The sequence below is a fragment of the Heptranchias perlo genome, unplaced genomic scaffold (genome assembly GCF_035084215.1).
Source record: "Heptranchias perlo isolate sHepPer1 unplaced genomic scaffold, sHepPer1.hap1 HAP1_SCAFFOLD_56, whole genome shotgun sequence".
Taxonomy (NCBI): Eukaryota; Metazoa; Chordata; class Chondrichthyes; order Hexanchiformes; family Hexanchidae; genus Heptranchias; species Heptranchias perlo.
Window position 1 is genome coordinate 335977 of NW_027139581.1, and position 18080 is coordinate 354056.

An 18080-nucleotide genomic window follows, 5' to 3' on the forward strand; every position below is an offset into this window, starting at 1 on the left:
AACATTATCCCCCCAGACCCCAATATAAAACAGTGAACATTATCCCCCCCAGACCCCAATATAAAACAGTGAACATTATCCCCCCAGACCCCAATATAAAACAGTGAACATTATCCCCCCCAGACCCCAATATAAAACAGTGAACATTATCCCCCAGACCCCAATATAAAACAGTGAACATTATCCCCCCAGACCCCAATATAAAACAGTGAATATTATCCCCCCCAGACCCAAATATAAAACAGTGAACATTATCCCCCCCAGACCCCAATATAAAACAGTGAACATTATCCCCCAGACCCCAATATAAAACAGTGAACATTATCCCCCCCAGACCCCAATATAAAACAGTGAACATTATCCCCCCCAGACACCAATATAAAACAGTGAACATTATCTCTTCCCCCCCCCCCCCCCCCGCCCCTCAAAACCAGACCCGAATGACGATGGATCAGGGAACGTCTGTAAAAGAAGTCGAAATGGTAACTGGTCAGAGAGCATCTCTTTGATTGAGAAATCGGGATGTGTCAAGGAGAGCCCATCACCAAAATTGGGAGATGTTGCAGCTGGACAGCATATAGGGAGGGACAGAGTGTTGGGAAGAGGGGAAGAGAGCACGTACACACAGACAGAGTCAGTAACTTCAGGGGAGGAGAGAGAGGGGAACCAGTGAGTGTCAAACTGAACCCAGTCAGAGTCAGCACCTTCAGGGGAGGACAGAGAGAGAGGGGAACCAGTGAGTGTAGAACTGAACCCAGTCAGAGTCAGCACCTTCAGGGGAGGAGAGAGGGGAACCAGTGAGTGTAGAACTGAACCCAGTCAGAGTCAGCACCTTCAGGGGAGGAGAGAGGGGAACCAGTGAGTGTAGAACTGAACCCAGTCAGAGTCAGCACCTTCAGAGGAGGAGAGAGGGGAACCAGTGAGTGTAGAACTGAACCCAGTCAGAGTCAGCACCTTCAGGGGAGGAGAGAGGGGAACCAGTGAGTGTAGAACTGAACCCAGTCAGAATCAGCACCTTCAGGGGAAGAGAGAGAGGGGAACCAGTGAGTGCAGAACTGAACCCAGTCAGAGTCAGCACCTTCAGGGGAGGGGAGGAGAGAGAGAGAGAAAGGGGGGAACCAGTGAGTGTAGAACTGAACCCAGTCAGAGTCAGCACCATCAGGGGAGGAGAGAGAGAGAGGAACCAGTGAGTGTCGAACTGAACCCAGTCAGAGTCTGCACCTTCAGGGGAGGAGAGAGAGGGGAACCAGTGAGTGTAGAACTGAACCCAGTCAGAGGCAGCACCTTCAGGAGAGGAGGATAAACTCAGATGGAAGGAAAAATGTTGGAGATGGTGCGATGGGTTTGGATTTCAGCACAGGGAGGAGGGAGAGTGTGTGGGACGGGGATTTACAGTCTGGGGGAATGAGCGGGAGGAATGTTCCATCGAAACGAGAATTGTCTGTTCTGAATTTCTATCCTGTATTTACAGTGATGACTTTTGTAAACTCCTTTTACAGGGGATTAGAAGGGGAGGATTTGCAGACGGCAAACTCAAACCAAACATCACATCAAGATCTGACCGAGTCACTCGCTTCATCAGGACCTGAATATCATCGGCCTTTGAATGTGGAAGGAGAAATGTTTGTCTGTTCTGTCTGTGGGAAAAGATTTCAAACATCAGCGTGACTGGAAAATCACCGAGACACACACACCCGAGTGAGAGTGTTCCAGTGCACTGAGTGTGGAAAGAGCTTTAACCAGTTCCACAGCCTGAAAAAACATCGCACCATTCACAGCGGGGAGAAACCGTCCACGTGTTCTGTGTGTGGACGAGGCTTCAACTGATCGTCCAACCTGGAGAGACACAAGGACACCCGGACCATGGAGAAACCGTGGAAATGTGGGGACTGTGGGAAGGGATTCAATTACCCGTCTCACCTCGAAACTCATCGAAGCAGTCACACCGGGGAGAGACCGTTCACCTGCTCCGTGTGTGGGAAGGGATTCACTCGTTCATCCCACCTCACTGTGCACCGACTTGTTCACACTGATCAAGGACCCTTTAAATGTTCTAACTGTGAGAAAAGATTTGAAAACAAAAGGAATCTGCAGAGACACCAACGTATTCACACTGGAGAGGCTGTTTAAAATGTTCTGAGACACCAGCGAGTTCACCTGTGATGCAGGGGTTGGATTCTGCTGTTATTGCTGCTGTCAATCAAATCCAGGACTGAACCATGTTCATTCTGAGAGTTGGGGTTTGTTTCTGATGTTAATAACCCCGAGGACTGGGCTGGAGTTTAATATTCTGGATAAATGTCAATTAAATCAACTTTGTCCACTCAGAATGGGACCAGGGATGATGGACTTCAGTTATGTGGAGAGTCTGGAGAACCTGGGATTGTTCTTCAGAGAAGAATAAGGGGAGATTTAATCGAGGTGTTCAAAATTTTAAGGGGTTTTGATAGAGTAAATAAGGAGAAACTGTTTCCACTGCCAGGAGGGTCAGTAACCAGAGGACACAGATTTAAGATAATTGGCAAAAGAACCTGAGGGGAGATGAGAATATTTTCATGCCCAGAGTTGTTATGATCTGGAATGCACTGCCTGAAATGGTGGTGGATGCAGGTTCAATTGTAACTTTCAAAGGGAATTGGATAAATACTTGAAGGGGGAAGATTTGCAGGGCTATTTGGAAAGAGCGGGGGAGTGGGACTAATTGGAGAGCTCTTTCACAGAGCTGGCACAGGAACGATGGGCTTAATGGCCTCCTTCTGTTCTGTAATACTGGAATAGATACTGTTCTCTGCAGCTGCGACCGGGAGTCCCGAGGGCTGTGTTGCCTGCCTGGTACAAGGGTTAAGGACATCTCCTCGCGACTGGAGAAGAACTTGATGCAGGAGGGGGAGGATCCAGTTGTTGTGATCCACGTAGGAACCAACGACATTGGTGGAACTAGGAATGAGGGTCTGCTGAGGGAGTTTCAGGAGCGAGGGTCCAAATTAAAAAGCGGAACCTCAAAGATAATAATCTCTGGATTACTGCCTGAGCCACACGCAAATTGGCATTGGGACAGATTAGATGGTTAAATGGGTGACTGAAAGGGTGGTGTGGGAGACAGGGGTTTCGATTCATGGGGCACTGGCACCAGTACTGGGGAAAGAGGGAGCTGTTCCATTGGGACAGGCTCCACATAAACCGGGCTGGGACCAGTGTCCTGGCGAATCGAATAACTGGGGCAGGAGATAGTGGGGGAGGGTTCAGGTCAGGGTAAATTTATAATCGAAAGAGAAAAGTCAAGGCTGTGGAGCAGAGTAGCGATTTGGGTAAAAACCAGCAGAGTGTGTCAGGAAGGGACAGAGAGTTTAACAAAGGTAATAGGGTATTAGTGACTAAAGTCACATCAGGGAAAAGAGTAAAAAGTTAAAATTAAAGGCACTTTATCTGAATGCACGAAACATTCGGAACAAGATCGATGAATTAATGGCACAAATAGAGATAAATGGGTTTGATCTAGTCGCCATCACTGAGACGTGGTTACAGGGTGACCAAGGTTGGGAACTAAATATTCCAGGGTACTTGACTTTTAGAAAAGATCGTCAAATTGGGAAAGGAGGGGGTGGGGTCGGGTGTGGTGGGGAGGGGAGAGGAGAGGGATGGGGTGAGGGGGATGGGGGGAGTGGAGGGGGGGAGGGGGGGAGGGGAGGGGGTGGGGAGAGGGGGGAAGGGGGAAGGGGGAAGGGGAGGGAGAGGAATGGGGGGGAAGAGGGAGTAGCCCTGATAATAAAGGATGAGGTGAAGACAGTAATGAGAAAAGATCTTCGCTCAGAAAAACAGGATGTGGAATCAGTCTGGGTGGAGCTAAGAAATAACAAGGGGCAGAAAACACTGGATGGAGTAGTTTACAGGCCCCCTAACAAAAGTTATAGTGTTGGACAGAGTATAAATCAGGAAATTAGAGGAGCTTGTAACAGGGGTAATACAATAATCGTGGGGACTTTAATCTTCATATGGACCGGGCAGAGGAAATTGGTAAAAGTAGTTTGGAGGACGAGCTCATGGAATTTATTCGAGACAGTTTTCCAGAACAATATGTCGAGGAACCAACGAGGGAACAGGTTATTTTAGATCTAGTATTGTGTAATGGGACAGGGTTAATTAATAATCTTATAATTAAGGATCCTCTGGGGAACAGTGATCATAATATGATAGAATTTCATATTGAGTTTGAGAGTGATGTCGTTAATTCTGAAACTATGCTGTTAAATTTAAACAAAGCCAACTCCGTAGGTATGAGGGGCGAGTTGGCTAAGGTCGATTGGGAAATTAGATTAAAAGATATGACAGTAGATAAGCAATGGTGAACATTTAAAGAAATAATTAATAATTCTCAACGAATTTACATTCCCTCGAGGATTAAAAACTCTGTGTGTAAAGTGATCCATCCGTGGCTAACTGGAGAAGTTAAGGAAAGTATTAGATTAAAAGAAGAGGCTTTCAATGTTACCAAAAAGAGTTGTCAGTCTGAGTATTGGGAGGGCTTTAGAAACCAGCAAAGGATGACCAAGAAATTGATAAAGAGGGAGAAAATAGAATCTGCGTTTAAACTAGCAAGAAATATAAAGACAGATTGTAAGAGCTTCTACAAGGATGTAAAAAGGAAGAGATTAGCAAAAGTAAACGTGGGTCCCTTAGAGGCTGAGACAGGAGAAATTATAATGGGGAATGAAGACATGGCAGAGATGATAAACAAATATTTTGTATCTGTCTTCACAGTAGACGACACAAAAAACATACTGGAAATAGTGGGGAACCAAGGGTCTAATGAGAGTGAGGAACTTAAAGTAATTAATATTAGTAAAGAAAAAGTACTGGAGAAATTAATGGGACTAAAAGCCGTCAAATCCCCTGGACCTGATGGCCGACGTCCTAGGGTTTTCAAAGAGATGGCTGCAGAGATAGTGGATGCATTGGTTATGATCTTCCAGAATTCCCTAGATTCTAAAATGATCCCCATGGATTGGAAGGTAGCAAATGTAACCCCACTATTCAAGAAAGGTGGGAGAGAGTAAACAGGGAACGACAGGCCAGTTAGCCTGACATTAGTAGTGGGGAAAATGCTAGAATCTATTATTAAGGATGTAGTAACAGCGCATTTAGAAAATCATGATATGATTAGGCAGAGTCAGTACAGTTTTATGAAAGGGGAATCGTGTTTGACTAATCTTTTTTGAGGATGTAATGAGCAGGGATGATAAAGGGGAACCAGTGGATATAGAATATTTTAATTTTCAATAAGCATTCCATGAGGTGCCACATAAGAGGTTGTTACATAAGGTTAGGGCTCATGTGATTGGGGGTAATATATTTGCATGGATTGAGGATTGGTTCATGGACAGAAAACAGAGGGTGAGGATAAAAGGGGCATTTTCAGGTTGTCAGGCTGTAACGAGTGGGGTATCGCAAGGATCGGTGCTTGGGCCTCAGCTATTTACAATCTATATCAATGACTTAGATGAGGGGACTGAGTGTAATGTATCCAAGTTTGCTGATGATTCAAAGCTAGGTGGGAAAGTAAGCTGTGAGGAGGACACAGAGAGGCTGCAAAGGGATATAGACAGGATAAGTGAGTGGGCAAGAAGGTGGCAGATGGAGTATAATGTGGGGAAATGTGAAGTTATCCACTTTGGTAGAAAGAATAGAAATACAGGTTAATTTTTTAAAAGTGAGAGACTAAGAACTGTTGGTATTCAGAGGGATTTGGGTGCCTGAAACACGAATCACAGAAAGTTAACATGCAGGTACAGCAAGCAATTAGAAAGGCAAATGGTATATTAGCCTTTATTGCAAGGGGGTTGGAGTATAAGAGTAAGGAGGTCTTGCTGAAATTATTTTGGGCTGTGGTGAGACCTCACCTGGCGTACTGTGTACAGTTTTGGTCTCCTTACCTGAGGAAGGATATACTTGTCTTGGGAGGGGTGCGACAAAGGTTCACAAGATTAATTCCTGGGATGAGAGGGTTGTCCTATGAGGAGAGATTGAGTAGAATGGGCCTATACTCTCTGGAGTTTAGGAGAATGAGGGGTGATCTCATTGAAATGTATAAAATTCTTAGCGGGCTTGACAGGGTAGATGATGAGAGGTTGTTTCCCCTGGCTGGAGAGTCCAGAACTAGGGGTCATAGTCTCGAGATAAGGGGTCGGCCATTTAGGACAGAGACGAGGAAGAATTTCTTCACTCAGAGGGTTGTGAATCTTTGGAATTCTCTACCCCAGAGGACTGTGGATGCTCAGTCGTTGAGTATATTCAAGACTGAGATCGATAGATTTTTGGACTCTCGAGGAATCAAGGGATATGGGAATCGGGCGGGAAAGTGGATTTGAGTTAGAAGATCAGCCATGATCTTATTGAATGGCGGAGCAGGCTCGAGGGGCCAAATGGCCGACTCCTGCTCCTATTCCATACTTTCTTAAACAAAATCACAGATGGTGTAATGAATGTTGATTTTAGAGAGTAAGGATGGAGGGAGGAGAGAGAGTGTGTTGAATGGGGAATTTACAGCTTCGGAGGTGACAGAATATTCGACAGAAAGACCAACAACTTGTATTTATACAGAGCATTTAATGAAGTAAAACATCCCAAGGTGCTTCACAGGAGTGAAATCAAATAAAATTTGATACTAGAATTTGAAACTGGAGACAAGAAACTAGAATTGTCTGTTCTGAAATTCTATCCTGTAATTAAAGTAGGAACTTTGGTAAACTCCTTTTACAGGATATTAGAAGGGGAGGATTTACAGATGGGAAACTCAAACCAAACATCACGTCAAGGTCTGACAGTCACTCGATTCATCAGGACCTGAATATCATCGGCCTTTGGATGTGGAAGGAAAAATCACCAATCACAGCGGTGAGGAACTGTACACGTGTTCTGTGTGTGAACATCCTTTCAGGCAATCGTCTGGCCCGTGAGACACAAACACAGACGTGCCGGGAATCAACAGTGTAAATGTGGGGACTGTGGGAAGGGATTCAGTTGCTGGAAACTCATCGACCCAGTCACACGGGGAGAGGCCGTTCGCCAGCTGAGTGTGGGAATGGATTCACTCGCTCATCTCACCCACTGCCACACCTGAATCTTCGTAATGGGGAGAATCCGTTCACCAGCTGTGTGTGTGGAAAGGGATTCACTCGATCATCCCATTTACTCACACACCGGCACAGTCACACTGGAGAGAGACCGGTGAGAGAAAAAGTACGAGGTAAACTAATGGGTCTAAAGGCTGACTAGTCCCCGGGAACTGATGGCTTGCATCCAAGGGTCTTAAAGGAAGTGGCTACAGAAATAGTGGATACATTGGTTGTAATCTTCCAGAATTCACTCGATTCTGGAAAGGTCCCAGCGGATTGGAAAACCGCAAACATAACACCCCTATTCAAGAAGGGAGTGAGACAGAGAGCAGGTAACGAGAGACCAGTTAGCCTAACATCTGTCATTGGGGAAAATGCTGGAATCCATTATTAAGGAAGTAGTAGCAGGACATTTGGAGACTCATAATACAATCAAGGAGAGTCAACATGGTTTTATGAAAGGGAAATCGTGTCTGACAAATTTATTAGAGTTCTTTGAGGATGTAACGAGCAGGGTGGATAAAGGGGAACCAATGGATGCAGTATATTTGGATTTCCAAAAGGCATTCGATAAGGTACCACATAAAAGGTTACTGGACAAGATAAGAGCTCATGGTGTTGGGGGTAATATACTGGCATGGATAGAGGATTGGCTAATTAACAGAAAACAAAGAGTCAGGATAAAAGGGTCATTTTCAAATGGCAATCTGTAACTAGTGGGGTGCCGCAGGGATCAGTGCTGGGGCCTCAACTATTTACAATATATATCAATGACTTGGATGAAGGAACAGAGTGTCTTGTGGCCAAATTTGCTGATGATACAAAGATAGGTGGAAAAGCAAGTTGAGATGAGGACACAAAGTGTCTGCAAAGGGATATTGACGGGTCAAGTGAAAGGGAAAAATTTGGCAGATGGAATATAATGTGGGAAAATGTGAAGTCGTCCACTTTGGGAGGAAAAATAAAAAAGCAAAATATTATTTCAATGGAGAAATACGACAGAATGCTGCGGTACAGAGGGATCTGGGTGTCCTCGTACATGAAACACAAAAAGTCAACATACAAGTGCAGCATGCAAACAGAATATTGGCCTTTATTTCGAGGGGGATGGAGTATAAAAGCAGGGAACTCATGCTGCAACTGTACAGGGTGCTGGTGAGACCATACCTGGAGTACTGCGTACAGTTCTGGTGCCCTTATTTAAGGAAGGACATACTTGCATTGGAGGCAGTTCAGAGAAGGTTCACGAGGTTGATCCCGGGTATGGAAGGGTTTGTCTTATGAGGAAAGACTGAACAGGTTGGGTCTATACTCATTGCAGTTTAGAAAAATGAGAGGAGATCTGATTGAAACATAAAAGATTCTGAGGGGACTCGATAGGGTAGATGCTGAGAGGATGTTACCCCTCATGGGGGAATCTTAAACGAGTGGCATAGTCTCAGAATAAGGGTTCGTTCGTTTAAGACAGAAATGAGGAGGAATTTCTTCTCCCAGAGGGTCGTGATTCTTTGGAATTCTTTACCCCAAAAAGCTGTGGAGGCTGAGTCATTGAATACATTCAAGGCTGAGTTAGACAAATTGTTGATCAGCAAGGGAGTCAAAGGATATGGGGAAAGGGCGGGAAAGTGGAGTTGAGGGAAAAATCAGATCAGCCATGATCTCAATGAATGGCGGAGCAGGCTCGAGGGGCCGAATGGCCTACTCCTGCTCCTATCTGTTATGATCTCCCCGGTGCCCCGTCATGTGATCTCCCCAGTAGTTACCTGAAGTTGATCTTCTAGTTACAGTGGTGATGGTGAAAACCTTGAGTTAACCGAGGGAACTGAGACTGGGGAATCTGAGGTTTGTATGAAAGGAGTGAGTAATAAAAAAGGAAATTAATAAAAACTGATTCAATAAAAGAAAGAAACAGGTGAATTATACTAAAGTGAGCAATAAAAAGTAACGAAAAGAATACAAATTAAACCCATCTGATAATCAATGTTTAATATTAAATATGAATCAATTATCTCTGGAAATAGATAAATAAATAACTGCAAAGAAAGAATGAAATCTCCAGGACCTGATGGTTTTCCCCTCAGGGTATTAAAGGAAACAGGTGGGGAAATTACAGAAACATTAGTCATAGTTTCACAAAGCTCTCTGGACTCGGGAATTGTGCCTTTGGATGTGAAAATATCACTCCAATATTTAAGAAAGGAGGAAGAGACAGAAAAGGAAATGACAGACCTGTCAGTTTAACGTCAGGAGTGGGGAAGTTACAGGAATCTATCACCAGAGACAGAATGATTGAGGACTCGAACAAGCCTGAGCTGATCAAAGAGAGTCAGTGTGGATTTGTGAAGGGTGGGTCATGTCTGACTAATCTAGATGAGTTTTTTCAGGTCACTAACAGGCTGGACAGGGCGTGTCGATGGACATTGTCTGTGTGGACTTCCAGAAGGCATTTGATAGGGTTCAGCACAAGAGATTATTCGCAAAAATAAAAGTGCACAAAATTGAAAGTGACCTTGTGACTTGTGTTGGGAGGTGGGAGACAGAGAGTGGGGATAAAGGGAACGTTCTTTGATTGGTGGGATGTGACAAGTGGTGTTCCCCAGGGATCTGGACTGGGGTCTCAGCTTTTCACCATATTTATCAATAACTTGGATGAAGGAAAAGAGAGTTTTATATCCAAGTTTCCAGATGACACTAAGTTAGGAGACACAGTAAGTTGTGTGGATGGGAGCAGGAAGTTACAAAGGGACAGATTTTGTGAGTGGACAAAACTGTGGCAGATGGAGTTCAGTGTGGGGAAGTGTGAGATCATCCACTTTGGATACAAGAAGGAAACATTGGAGTATTTTCTTAAAGTGAGAGACTGGGAACTGTGGAGGAGCAAAAGGATTTGGGGGTCTGTGTGCACAAATCACTAAAAGCTAGTGCCGAGATGCAAAAAGTAATCACAAAGTCTAATGGAATGTTGGCCTTTATCTCGAGGGCTGGAATACAAAGGGGAGGAAGTTATGCTTCAGTTCCACAGAGCCTCGGTCAGAGCCCCTCTGGAGTACATATATCCAGAATATTAAACTCCAGCCCAGTTCTGAGGGTTATTTACATCAGAAACAAACCCCAACTGTCAGAATGAACATGGTTCAGTCCTGGATGTGATTAACAGCAGAATGCAACCCCCGCATCACAGGTGAACTCGCTGGTGTGTCAGAAGGTGGGATGAACGAGTGAATCCCTTCCCACACACGGAGCAGGTGAACGGCCTCGCCCCAGTGTGAACTCGCTGGTGTTGCAGCAGGTGTGACGACTGAGTGAATCCCTTCCCACATACGGAGCATGTGAACGGCCTCTCCCCAGTGTGAGTACGTTGGTGTCTCAGCAGGTGGGATGAACGAGTGAATCCCTTCCCACACACGGAGCAGGTGAACGGCCTTTCCCCGGTGTGAATTCGCTGGTGTGTCAGCAGGTTGGATGAACAAGTGAATCCCTTCCCACACACGGAGCAGGTGAACAGCCTTTCCCCAGTGTGAACTTGCCGGTGTTGCAGCAGCTTGGAAGACTCAGTGAATCCCTTCCCACACTCGGAGCAGGTGAACGGCCTCTCCCCAGTGTGAATTCGCTGGTGTGTCAGCAGGTGGGATGATTTAATTAATCCCTTCCCACACACGGAGCAGGTGAACGGCCTTTCCCCAGTGTGACTGCGTTGATGAGTTTCCAGGTGGGATGGGTAATTGAATCCCTTCCCACACACGGAGCAGGTGAACGGCCTCTCCCCAGTGTGACTGCGTCGATGAGTTTCCAGCTGGGACGGGTAATTGAACCCCTTCCCACAGTCCCCACATTTCCACCGTTTCTCCGTGGTCCGGGTGTCCTTGTGTCTCTCCAGGTTGGACGATCAGTTGAAGCCTCGTCCACACACACAACACGTGGACGGTTTCTCCCCGCTGTGAATGATGCGATGTTTTTTCAGGCTGTGTAACTGGTTAAAACTCTTTCCACACTCAGTGCACTGGAACACTCTCACTCGGGTGTGTGTGTCTCGGTGATTTTCCACTCACACTGATGTTTGAAATCTTTTCCCACAGACACAACAGACAAACATTTCTCCTTCCACGTTCAAAGGCCGATGATATTCAGGACCTGATGAATCGAGTGACTCTGTCAGATTTTGACGTGATATTTGGTTTGAGTTTCCCGTCTGCAAATCCTCCCCTTCTAATCCCCTGTAAAAGGAGTTTACAAAAGTCATCACTGCAAATACAGGATAGAAATTCAGAACAGACAATTCTAGTTTCTATGGAACATTCTTCCCGCTCATTCCCCCAGACTGTAAATCCCCGTCCCACACACTCTCCCTCCTCCCTGTGCTGAAATCCAAACCCATCGCACCATCTCCATCATTTCTTCCCTCCACTCCCAGTTTCCTCCCTCCCTCTACTCTGGTCGGGTTCAGTTCTCCACCCCCTGGGAGCAGAGTGAGAGGAAAATAAATGAGGCACAGGGACCCTGAAGCCCCGCCCACTCTTTGTTCCCAGTCACAGGGACCCTGAAGCCCCGCCCACTCTTTGTTCCCAGTCACAGGGACCCTGAAGCCCCGCCCACTCTTTGTTCACAGTCACTGGGACCCTGAAGCCCCGCCCACTCTTTGTTCACCGTCACTGGGACCCTGAAGCCCCGCCCACTCTTTGTTCACCGTCACTGGGACCCTGAAGCCCCGCCCACTCTTTGTTCACCGTCACAGGGACCCTGAAGCCCCGCCCACTCTTTGTTCACCGTCACTGGGACCCTGAAGCCCCGCCCACTCTTTGTTCACAGGCACAGGGACCCTGAAGCCCCGCCCACTCTTTGTTCCCAGTCACAGGGACCCTGAAGCCCCGCCCACTCTTTGTTCACCGTCACTGGGACCCTGAAGCCCCGCCCACTCTTTGTTCACAGGCACAGGGACCCTGAAGCCCCGCCCACTCTTTGTTCACCGTCACAGGGACCCTGAAGCCCCGCCCACTCTTTGTTCACCGTCACAGGGACCCTGAAGCCCCGCCCACTCTTTGTTCACCGTCACAGGGACCCTGAAGCCCCGCCCACTCTTTGTTCACCGTCACAGGGACCCTGAAGCCCCGCCCACTCTTTGTTCACCGTCACTGGGGCCCTGAAGGCCCGCCCACTCTTTGTTCCTGGTCACATGGACCCTGAAGCCCCGCCCACTCTTTGTTCACAGTCACAGGGACCCTGAAGCCCCGCCCACTCTTTGTTCCCAGTCACTGGGACCCTGAAGCCCCGCCCACTCTTTGTTCCCAGTCACAGGGACCCTGAAGCCCCGCCCACTCTTTGTTCCCAGTCACTGGGACCCTGAAGCCCCGCCCACTCTTTGTTCACAGTCACTGGGACCCTGAAGCCCCGCCCACTCTTTGTTCACCATCACTGGGACCCTGAAGCCCCGCCCACTCTTTGTTTACAGTCACTGGGACCCTGAAGCCCCGCCCACTCTTTGTTCACAGTCACTGGGACCCTGAAGCCCCGCCCACTCTTTGTTCCCCGTCACTGGGACCCTGAAGCCCCGCCCACTCTTTGTTCACAGTCACTGGGACCCTGAAGCCCCGCCCACTCTTTGTTCACCATCACTGGGACCCTGAAGCCCCGCCCACTCTGTTCCCAGTCACAGGGACCCTGAAGCCCCGCCCACTCTTTGTTCCCCGTCACAGGCACACTGAAGCCCCGCCCACTCTTTGTTCCCCGTCACAGGGACGCTGAAGCCCCGCCCACTCTTTGTTCCCAGTCACTGGGACCCTGAAGCCCCGCCCACTCTTTGTTCAGTCACTGGGACCCTGAAGCCCCGCCCACTCTTTGTTCACTGTCACAGGGACCCTGAAGCCCCGCCCACTCTGTTCCCCGTCACAGGGACCCTGAAGCCCCGCCCACTTTGTTCCCCGTCACAGGGACCCTGAAGCCCCGCCCACTCTTTGTACCCGTCACAGGGACCCTTAAGCCCCGCCCACTCTTTGTTCCCGTCACAGGGACCCTGAAGCCCCGCCCACTCTGTGTTCCCGTCACAGGGACCCTGAAGCCCCGCCCACTCTTTGTTCCCAGTCACTGGGACCCTGAAGCCCCGCCCACTCTTTGTTCCCGTCACAGGGACCCTGAAGCCCCGCCCACCCTTCGTTCCCAGTCACTGGAACCCTGAAGCCCCGCCTACTCTTTGTTCCCGTCACAGGGACCATGAAGCCCCGCCCACTTAGTGTTCCCGTCACAGGGTCCCTGAAGCCCCGCCCACTCTTTGTTCCCGTCACAGGGACCCTGAAGCCCCGCCCACTCTTGTTCCCGGTCACTGGGACCCTGAAGCCCCGCCCACTCTTTGTTCCCGGTCAATGGGACCCTGAAGCCCCGCCCACTCTTTGTTCCCAGTCACTGGGACCCTGAAGCCCCGCCCACTCTTTGTTCCCGTCACAGGGACCCTGAAGCCCCGCCTACTCTTTGTTCCCGTCACAGGGACCATGAAGCCCCGCCCACTTAGTGTTCCCGTCACAGGGTCCCTGAAGCCCCGCCCACTCTTTGTTCCCGTCACTGGGACCCTGAAGCCCCGCCCACTCTTTGTTCCCGGTCAATGGGACCCTGAAGCCCCGCCCACTCTTTGTTCTCGGTCACTGGGACCCTGAAGCCCCGCCCACTCTTTGTTCCCGGTCACTCGGACCCTGAAGCCCCGCCCACTCTTTGTTCCCGGTCACTCGGACCCTGAAGCCCCGCCCACTCTTTGTTCACAGTCACAGGGACCCTGAAGCCCCGCCCACTCTTTGTTCCCGGTCACTGGGACCATGAAGCCCCGCCCACTCTTTGTTCTCGGTCACTGGGACCCTGAGGCCCCGCCCACTCTTTGTTCCCGGTCACAGGGACCCTGAAGCCCCGCCCACTCTTTGTTCACCGTCACTGGGGCCCTGAAGCCCCGCCCACTCTTTGTTCCCGGTCACAGGGACCCGGAAGCCCCGCCCACTTCGTTCCGAGCAAAGATGGCCGCGCATGCGCCGTGATCCCTTCCTCCTTTGCCCAAGATGGCGGCCAGTTCCCCGCTCACCCGGGTGGCCGCCGGTCGGGCCTGTCACCGCGGTGTAAACACGGGGCCTGTCGGCTCTTATTCGGGGCCTGAGGCCTACACCGGGTGTTTATGAAGCTTCCCTGCCCACCCACGGGTCCAATTCCTCCCCCGCGCCCACCGTCTCCGACCGGATCCCGACCCGCCTGTTCCGCCTCAGTCCGTCTCCACCACTCGCACCGCGCATGCTCAGAGCACAGACCAGTCCCGCGCCTGCGCACTGAGCTCCTGTAGTCACTGATATGGCACTTTCTGGGCCGCGGGGGATTCTGGGTAAACTCTCCGCCATTGAAGGTCCGAATCGGTGAACAGAAATTTCGTCATCGCATCGAGATTGGGGCCGGAGGGACAATAAACATTAAACAAAATCAATCAATAAATTATACAGAAACCCGAGTGCCCGGGCCCTCAGACAGGGAGCGAAGTTCACCGGTCGCCACTTTTCCTTCACCAACTCGCACCTCAGGCCCCGCCCAGTCTGGTTCAATTGATCAATGTTTTCCAACTGTGTTTTCCAACTCGAGTTCAGGCCTGTCATTCTCAGAGAAACTTCGAGGCCTCATTTTTCCTGTGTGCTGTGAGGACCGATATCGTTCATCTTGATCCATTTCTAGTTTAATAAGTTTTGCTGAATGTGGCCCAGGCCAAGTGTCAGGATATCGGATCAGGCCCACCATAGAAAATGAGTTTGACCCCCGAGACAGACAATGTGAACTGGATTATCCTCATTCACTGACCCAGCAACTTCTTCAAAAAACACCCCTGAGACAGACAATGTGAACCGGATTATCCTCATCCACTGACCCAGCAACTTCTTCAAAAAACACCCGAGACAGACAATGTGAACCGGATTATCCTCATCCACTGACCCAGCAACTTCTTCAAAAAACACCCCTGAGATAGACAATGTGAACCGGATTATCCTCATCCACTGACCCAGCAACTTCTTCAAAAAACACCCGAGATAGACACTGCATGAAAGGGTGGGGGAATCAGAGTCAATTCTAATTTTCAAAAGGGAATTGGATAAATACTTGAAGAGGATAAATTTGCAGAATAAAGGGCATGAGAATGGGACTAATTGGATAGCTCTTTCCTAAAGCCAACACAGGCATGATGGGCCTAATGGCCTCCATCTGTGCTTTATCATTCAATGATTCTATGATAAAGGGCCAGACACTGCTTCATCCTTCACTAACAGGGTCCCTATTAACAGTCGCTCCCTTCTGTATTCAGTGCAGTGAATGGAAACCTGTCTATTTTAGTGAGTTCAGCCTTTCTAAAATCTCTCACTATTTTTGAAGATCCATTTGACTCACTTGTTTCATTTTGAAAGACTTCTGATTTTTCCACTGTGTGTCGATGGTTTTGTTCAAAGGTGGAATGACATTTGTTTCAAAATATTCTGTTCTAACCCCCGGCCCAGTTTAAAACCCTCTGCACTACTGACCAGGAAGATCACAAGTCCAATCCTTGATGTCAGCCAAGGCAGCAGTTCAGGGGCTGGAATTGGCCTCAGTACCACTGGGCTAAATAAGAGTAACCCTGCTCTCGATGGAGATCCAGTGACCTCAACTGGGAAATTTATGGATGTCACTTGAGGGCAGGACTGGACTCGACCGTGATGCCCACCACAGTGGATAATCCTGCTGTCACTCACTGTGTGGGCTCATGTATAAATGTTCCCTTACTGTTAGATTATTAACTAAGTCTGGCTCATTACTCATTGCTGAATCGAGTCCACCCTCCTTAAAACCTACCTCTTTGACCAAGCTTTTGCTCACCTGTCCTAATATCTCCTTATGTGGTTCAGTGTCAAATTTTGTTTGTTAATCGCTCCTGTGAAGGGCCTTGGGACGTTTTACTACATTAACGGCGCTGGATAAATGGATCAATAAAACAGGGAACTCTTGGAAACACACTGCAGGTCCTTCTTTATCTGGACAGCAAATCACTGCTATAGTGTTGAACCAGCAGTTAACATAAGAACATAAGAAATAGGAGCAGGAGTAGGCCATACGGCCCCTCGAGCCTGCTCCACCATTCAATAAGATCATGGCTGATCTTCTGCCTCATTTAACATGTATCCAGAATATTAAACTCCAGCCCAGTTATCGGGGTTATTAACATCAGAAACAAACCCCAACTGTCAGAATGAACATGGTTCAGTCCTGGATGTGATTAACAGCAGCAATAACAGCAGAATCCAACCCCGGAAGTCACAGGTGAACTCGCTGGTGTCTCCGCAGGTTGGATGAATGAGTGAATCCCTTCCCACACACGGAGCAGGTGAACGGCCTCTCCCCAGTGTGAACTCGCTGGTGTGTCAGAAGGTGGGATGAACGAGTGAATCCCTTCCCACACACGGAGCAGGGGAACGGCCTCTCCTCAGTGTGAGTGCGTCGATGATGTGTCAGCAGTTCCCATTTGCTCTTAAAGCTCTTCCCACAGTCAGAACATTTAAAAGGTCTCTTATCAGTGTGAACAAGTTGGTGTGTCAGTAGGTGCTGTGATTGAATGAATCCCTTTCCACACATGGAGCAGGTGAACGGTCTCTCCCCAGTGTGAGCACGCTGGTGGGCAATGAGAGTGGATGACTGCCTGAACCTCTTCCCGCAGTGAGAGCAACTGAACGGTCTCTCATCAGTGTGAATTCGCTGGTGTCGAATCAGTCCCTCCGAGCTTTTAAACCTGTTCCCACAGTCAGAGCATTTAAAAGGTCTCTCCGCAGTGTGAATAAGCTGGTGTGTTCGGAGGGCGGATGACTGAGTGAATCCCTTCCCACACAGAGAGCAGGTGAACGGCCTCTCCCCAGTGTGACTGTGGTGATGAGTTTCCAGCTGGGACGGGTAATTGAATCCCTTCCCACACACGGAGCAGGTGAACGGCCTCTCCCCAGTGTGACTGCGTCGATGAGTTTCCAGCTGGGAGGGGTAATTGAATCCCTTCCCACAGTCCCCACATTTCCACGGTTTCTCCATGGTCCGGGTGTCCTTGTGTCTCTCCAGGTTGGACGATCAGTTGAAGCCTCGTCCACACAGAACACGTGGACGGTTTCTCCCCGCTGTGAATGGTGTGATTTTTTTCAGGCTGTGTAACTGGTTAAAGCTCTTTCCACACTCAGTGCACTGGAACACTCTCACTCGGGTCTGAGAGTCTCGGTGATTTTCCAGTCACACTGATGTTTGAAATTTTTTCCGACAAACACAACAGACAAACATTTATCCTTCCACATTCAAAGGCCGATGATATTCAGGTCCTGATGAATCGAGTGACTCGGTCAGATCTTGACGTGATGTTTGGTTTGAGTTTCCCGTCTGTGAATCCTCCCCTTCTAATCCCCTGTAAAAAGAGTTTACAAAAGTCATCACTGTAAATACAGGATAGAAATTCAGAACAGACAATTCTCGTTTCCATGGAATATTCTTCCCGCTCATTCCCCCAGACTGTAAATCCCCGTCCCACACACTCTCCCTCCTCCCTGTGCTCAAATCCAAACCCATCGCACCATCTCCAACATTTTTTCCTCCGCTCTGACTGGGTTCAGTTCCACACTCACTGGTTCCCCTCTCTCTCCTCCCCTGAAGGTGCTGACTCTGACTGGGTTCAGTTCCACACTCACTGGTTCCCCTCCCTCTCCTCCCCTGAAGGTGCTGACTCTGACTGGGTTCAGTTCTACACTCACTGGTTCCCCTCTCTCCTTCCCTGAAGGTGCTGACTCTCGCCCCTCCCAATCTCTGTAACCTCCTCCATGTCCCTCTGACCCTCCCCGATCTCTATAACCTCCTCCAGCCCTCCGACCCTCCCCTATCTCTGTCACCTCCTCCAGCCCTCCGCTATCTCTGTAACATCCTCCAGCCCTCCGACCCTCCCCTATCTCTGGAACCTCCTCCGAC

General features: G+C 48.9%; 2 protein-coding genes across 2 annotated transcripts in view; one reads left to right on the top strand and one right to left on the bottom strand.

The window, feature by feature from the left end:
* LOC137315794 (zinc finger protein 850-like) overlaps nucleotides 1–18080 on the top strand; it is a 135136-nt gene that overhangs the window by 103114 nt on the left and 13942 nt on the right. The window lies entirely within an intron of this gene.
* LOC137315797 (zinc finger protein 16-like) lies at nucleotides 6683–17492 on the bottom strand. Its single transcript, XM_067980282.1, has 2 exons — nucleotides 16408–17492; nucleotides 6683–10885 (listed from the first exon to the last, which is right to left on the bottom strand). The coding sequence occupies exons 1-2, from the start codon at nucleotides 17163–17165 to the stop codon at nucleotides 10288–10290; spliced, it is 1356 nt and encodes a 451-aa protein (XP_067836383.1). The 5' UTR covers nucleotides 17166–17492; the 3' UTR covers nucleotides 6683–10287.

Excerpts from the sequence above, each read along its gene's own strand:
- LOC137315797 (XM_067980282.1), bottom strand. The coding sequence starts at position 17,165 with ATGGAGAAACCGTGGAAATGTGGGGACTGTGGGAAGGGATTCAATTAC. Across the intron at positions 10,886-16,407 it reads AGACACCAGCGAGTTCACCT|TCACACTGGGGAGAGGCCGT; the intron begins GTGACTTCCGGG and ends TCATCGACGCAG.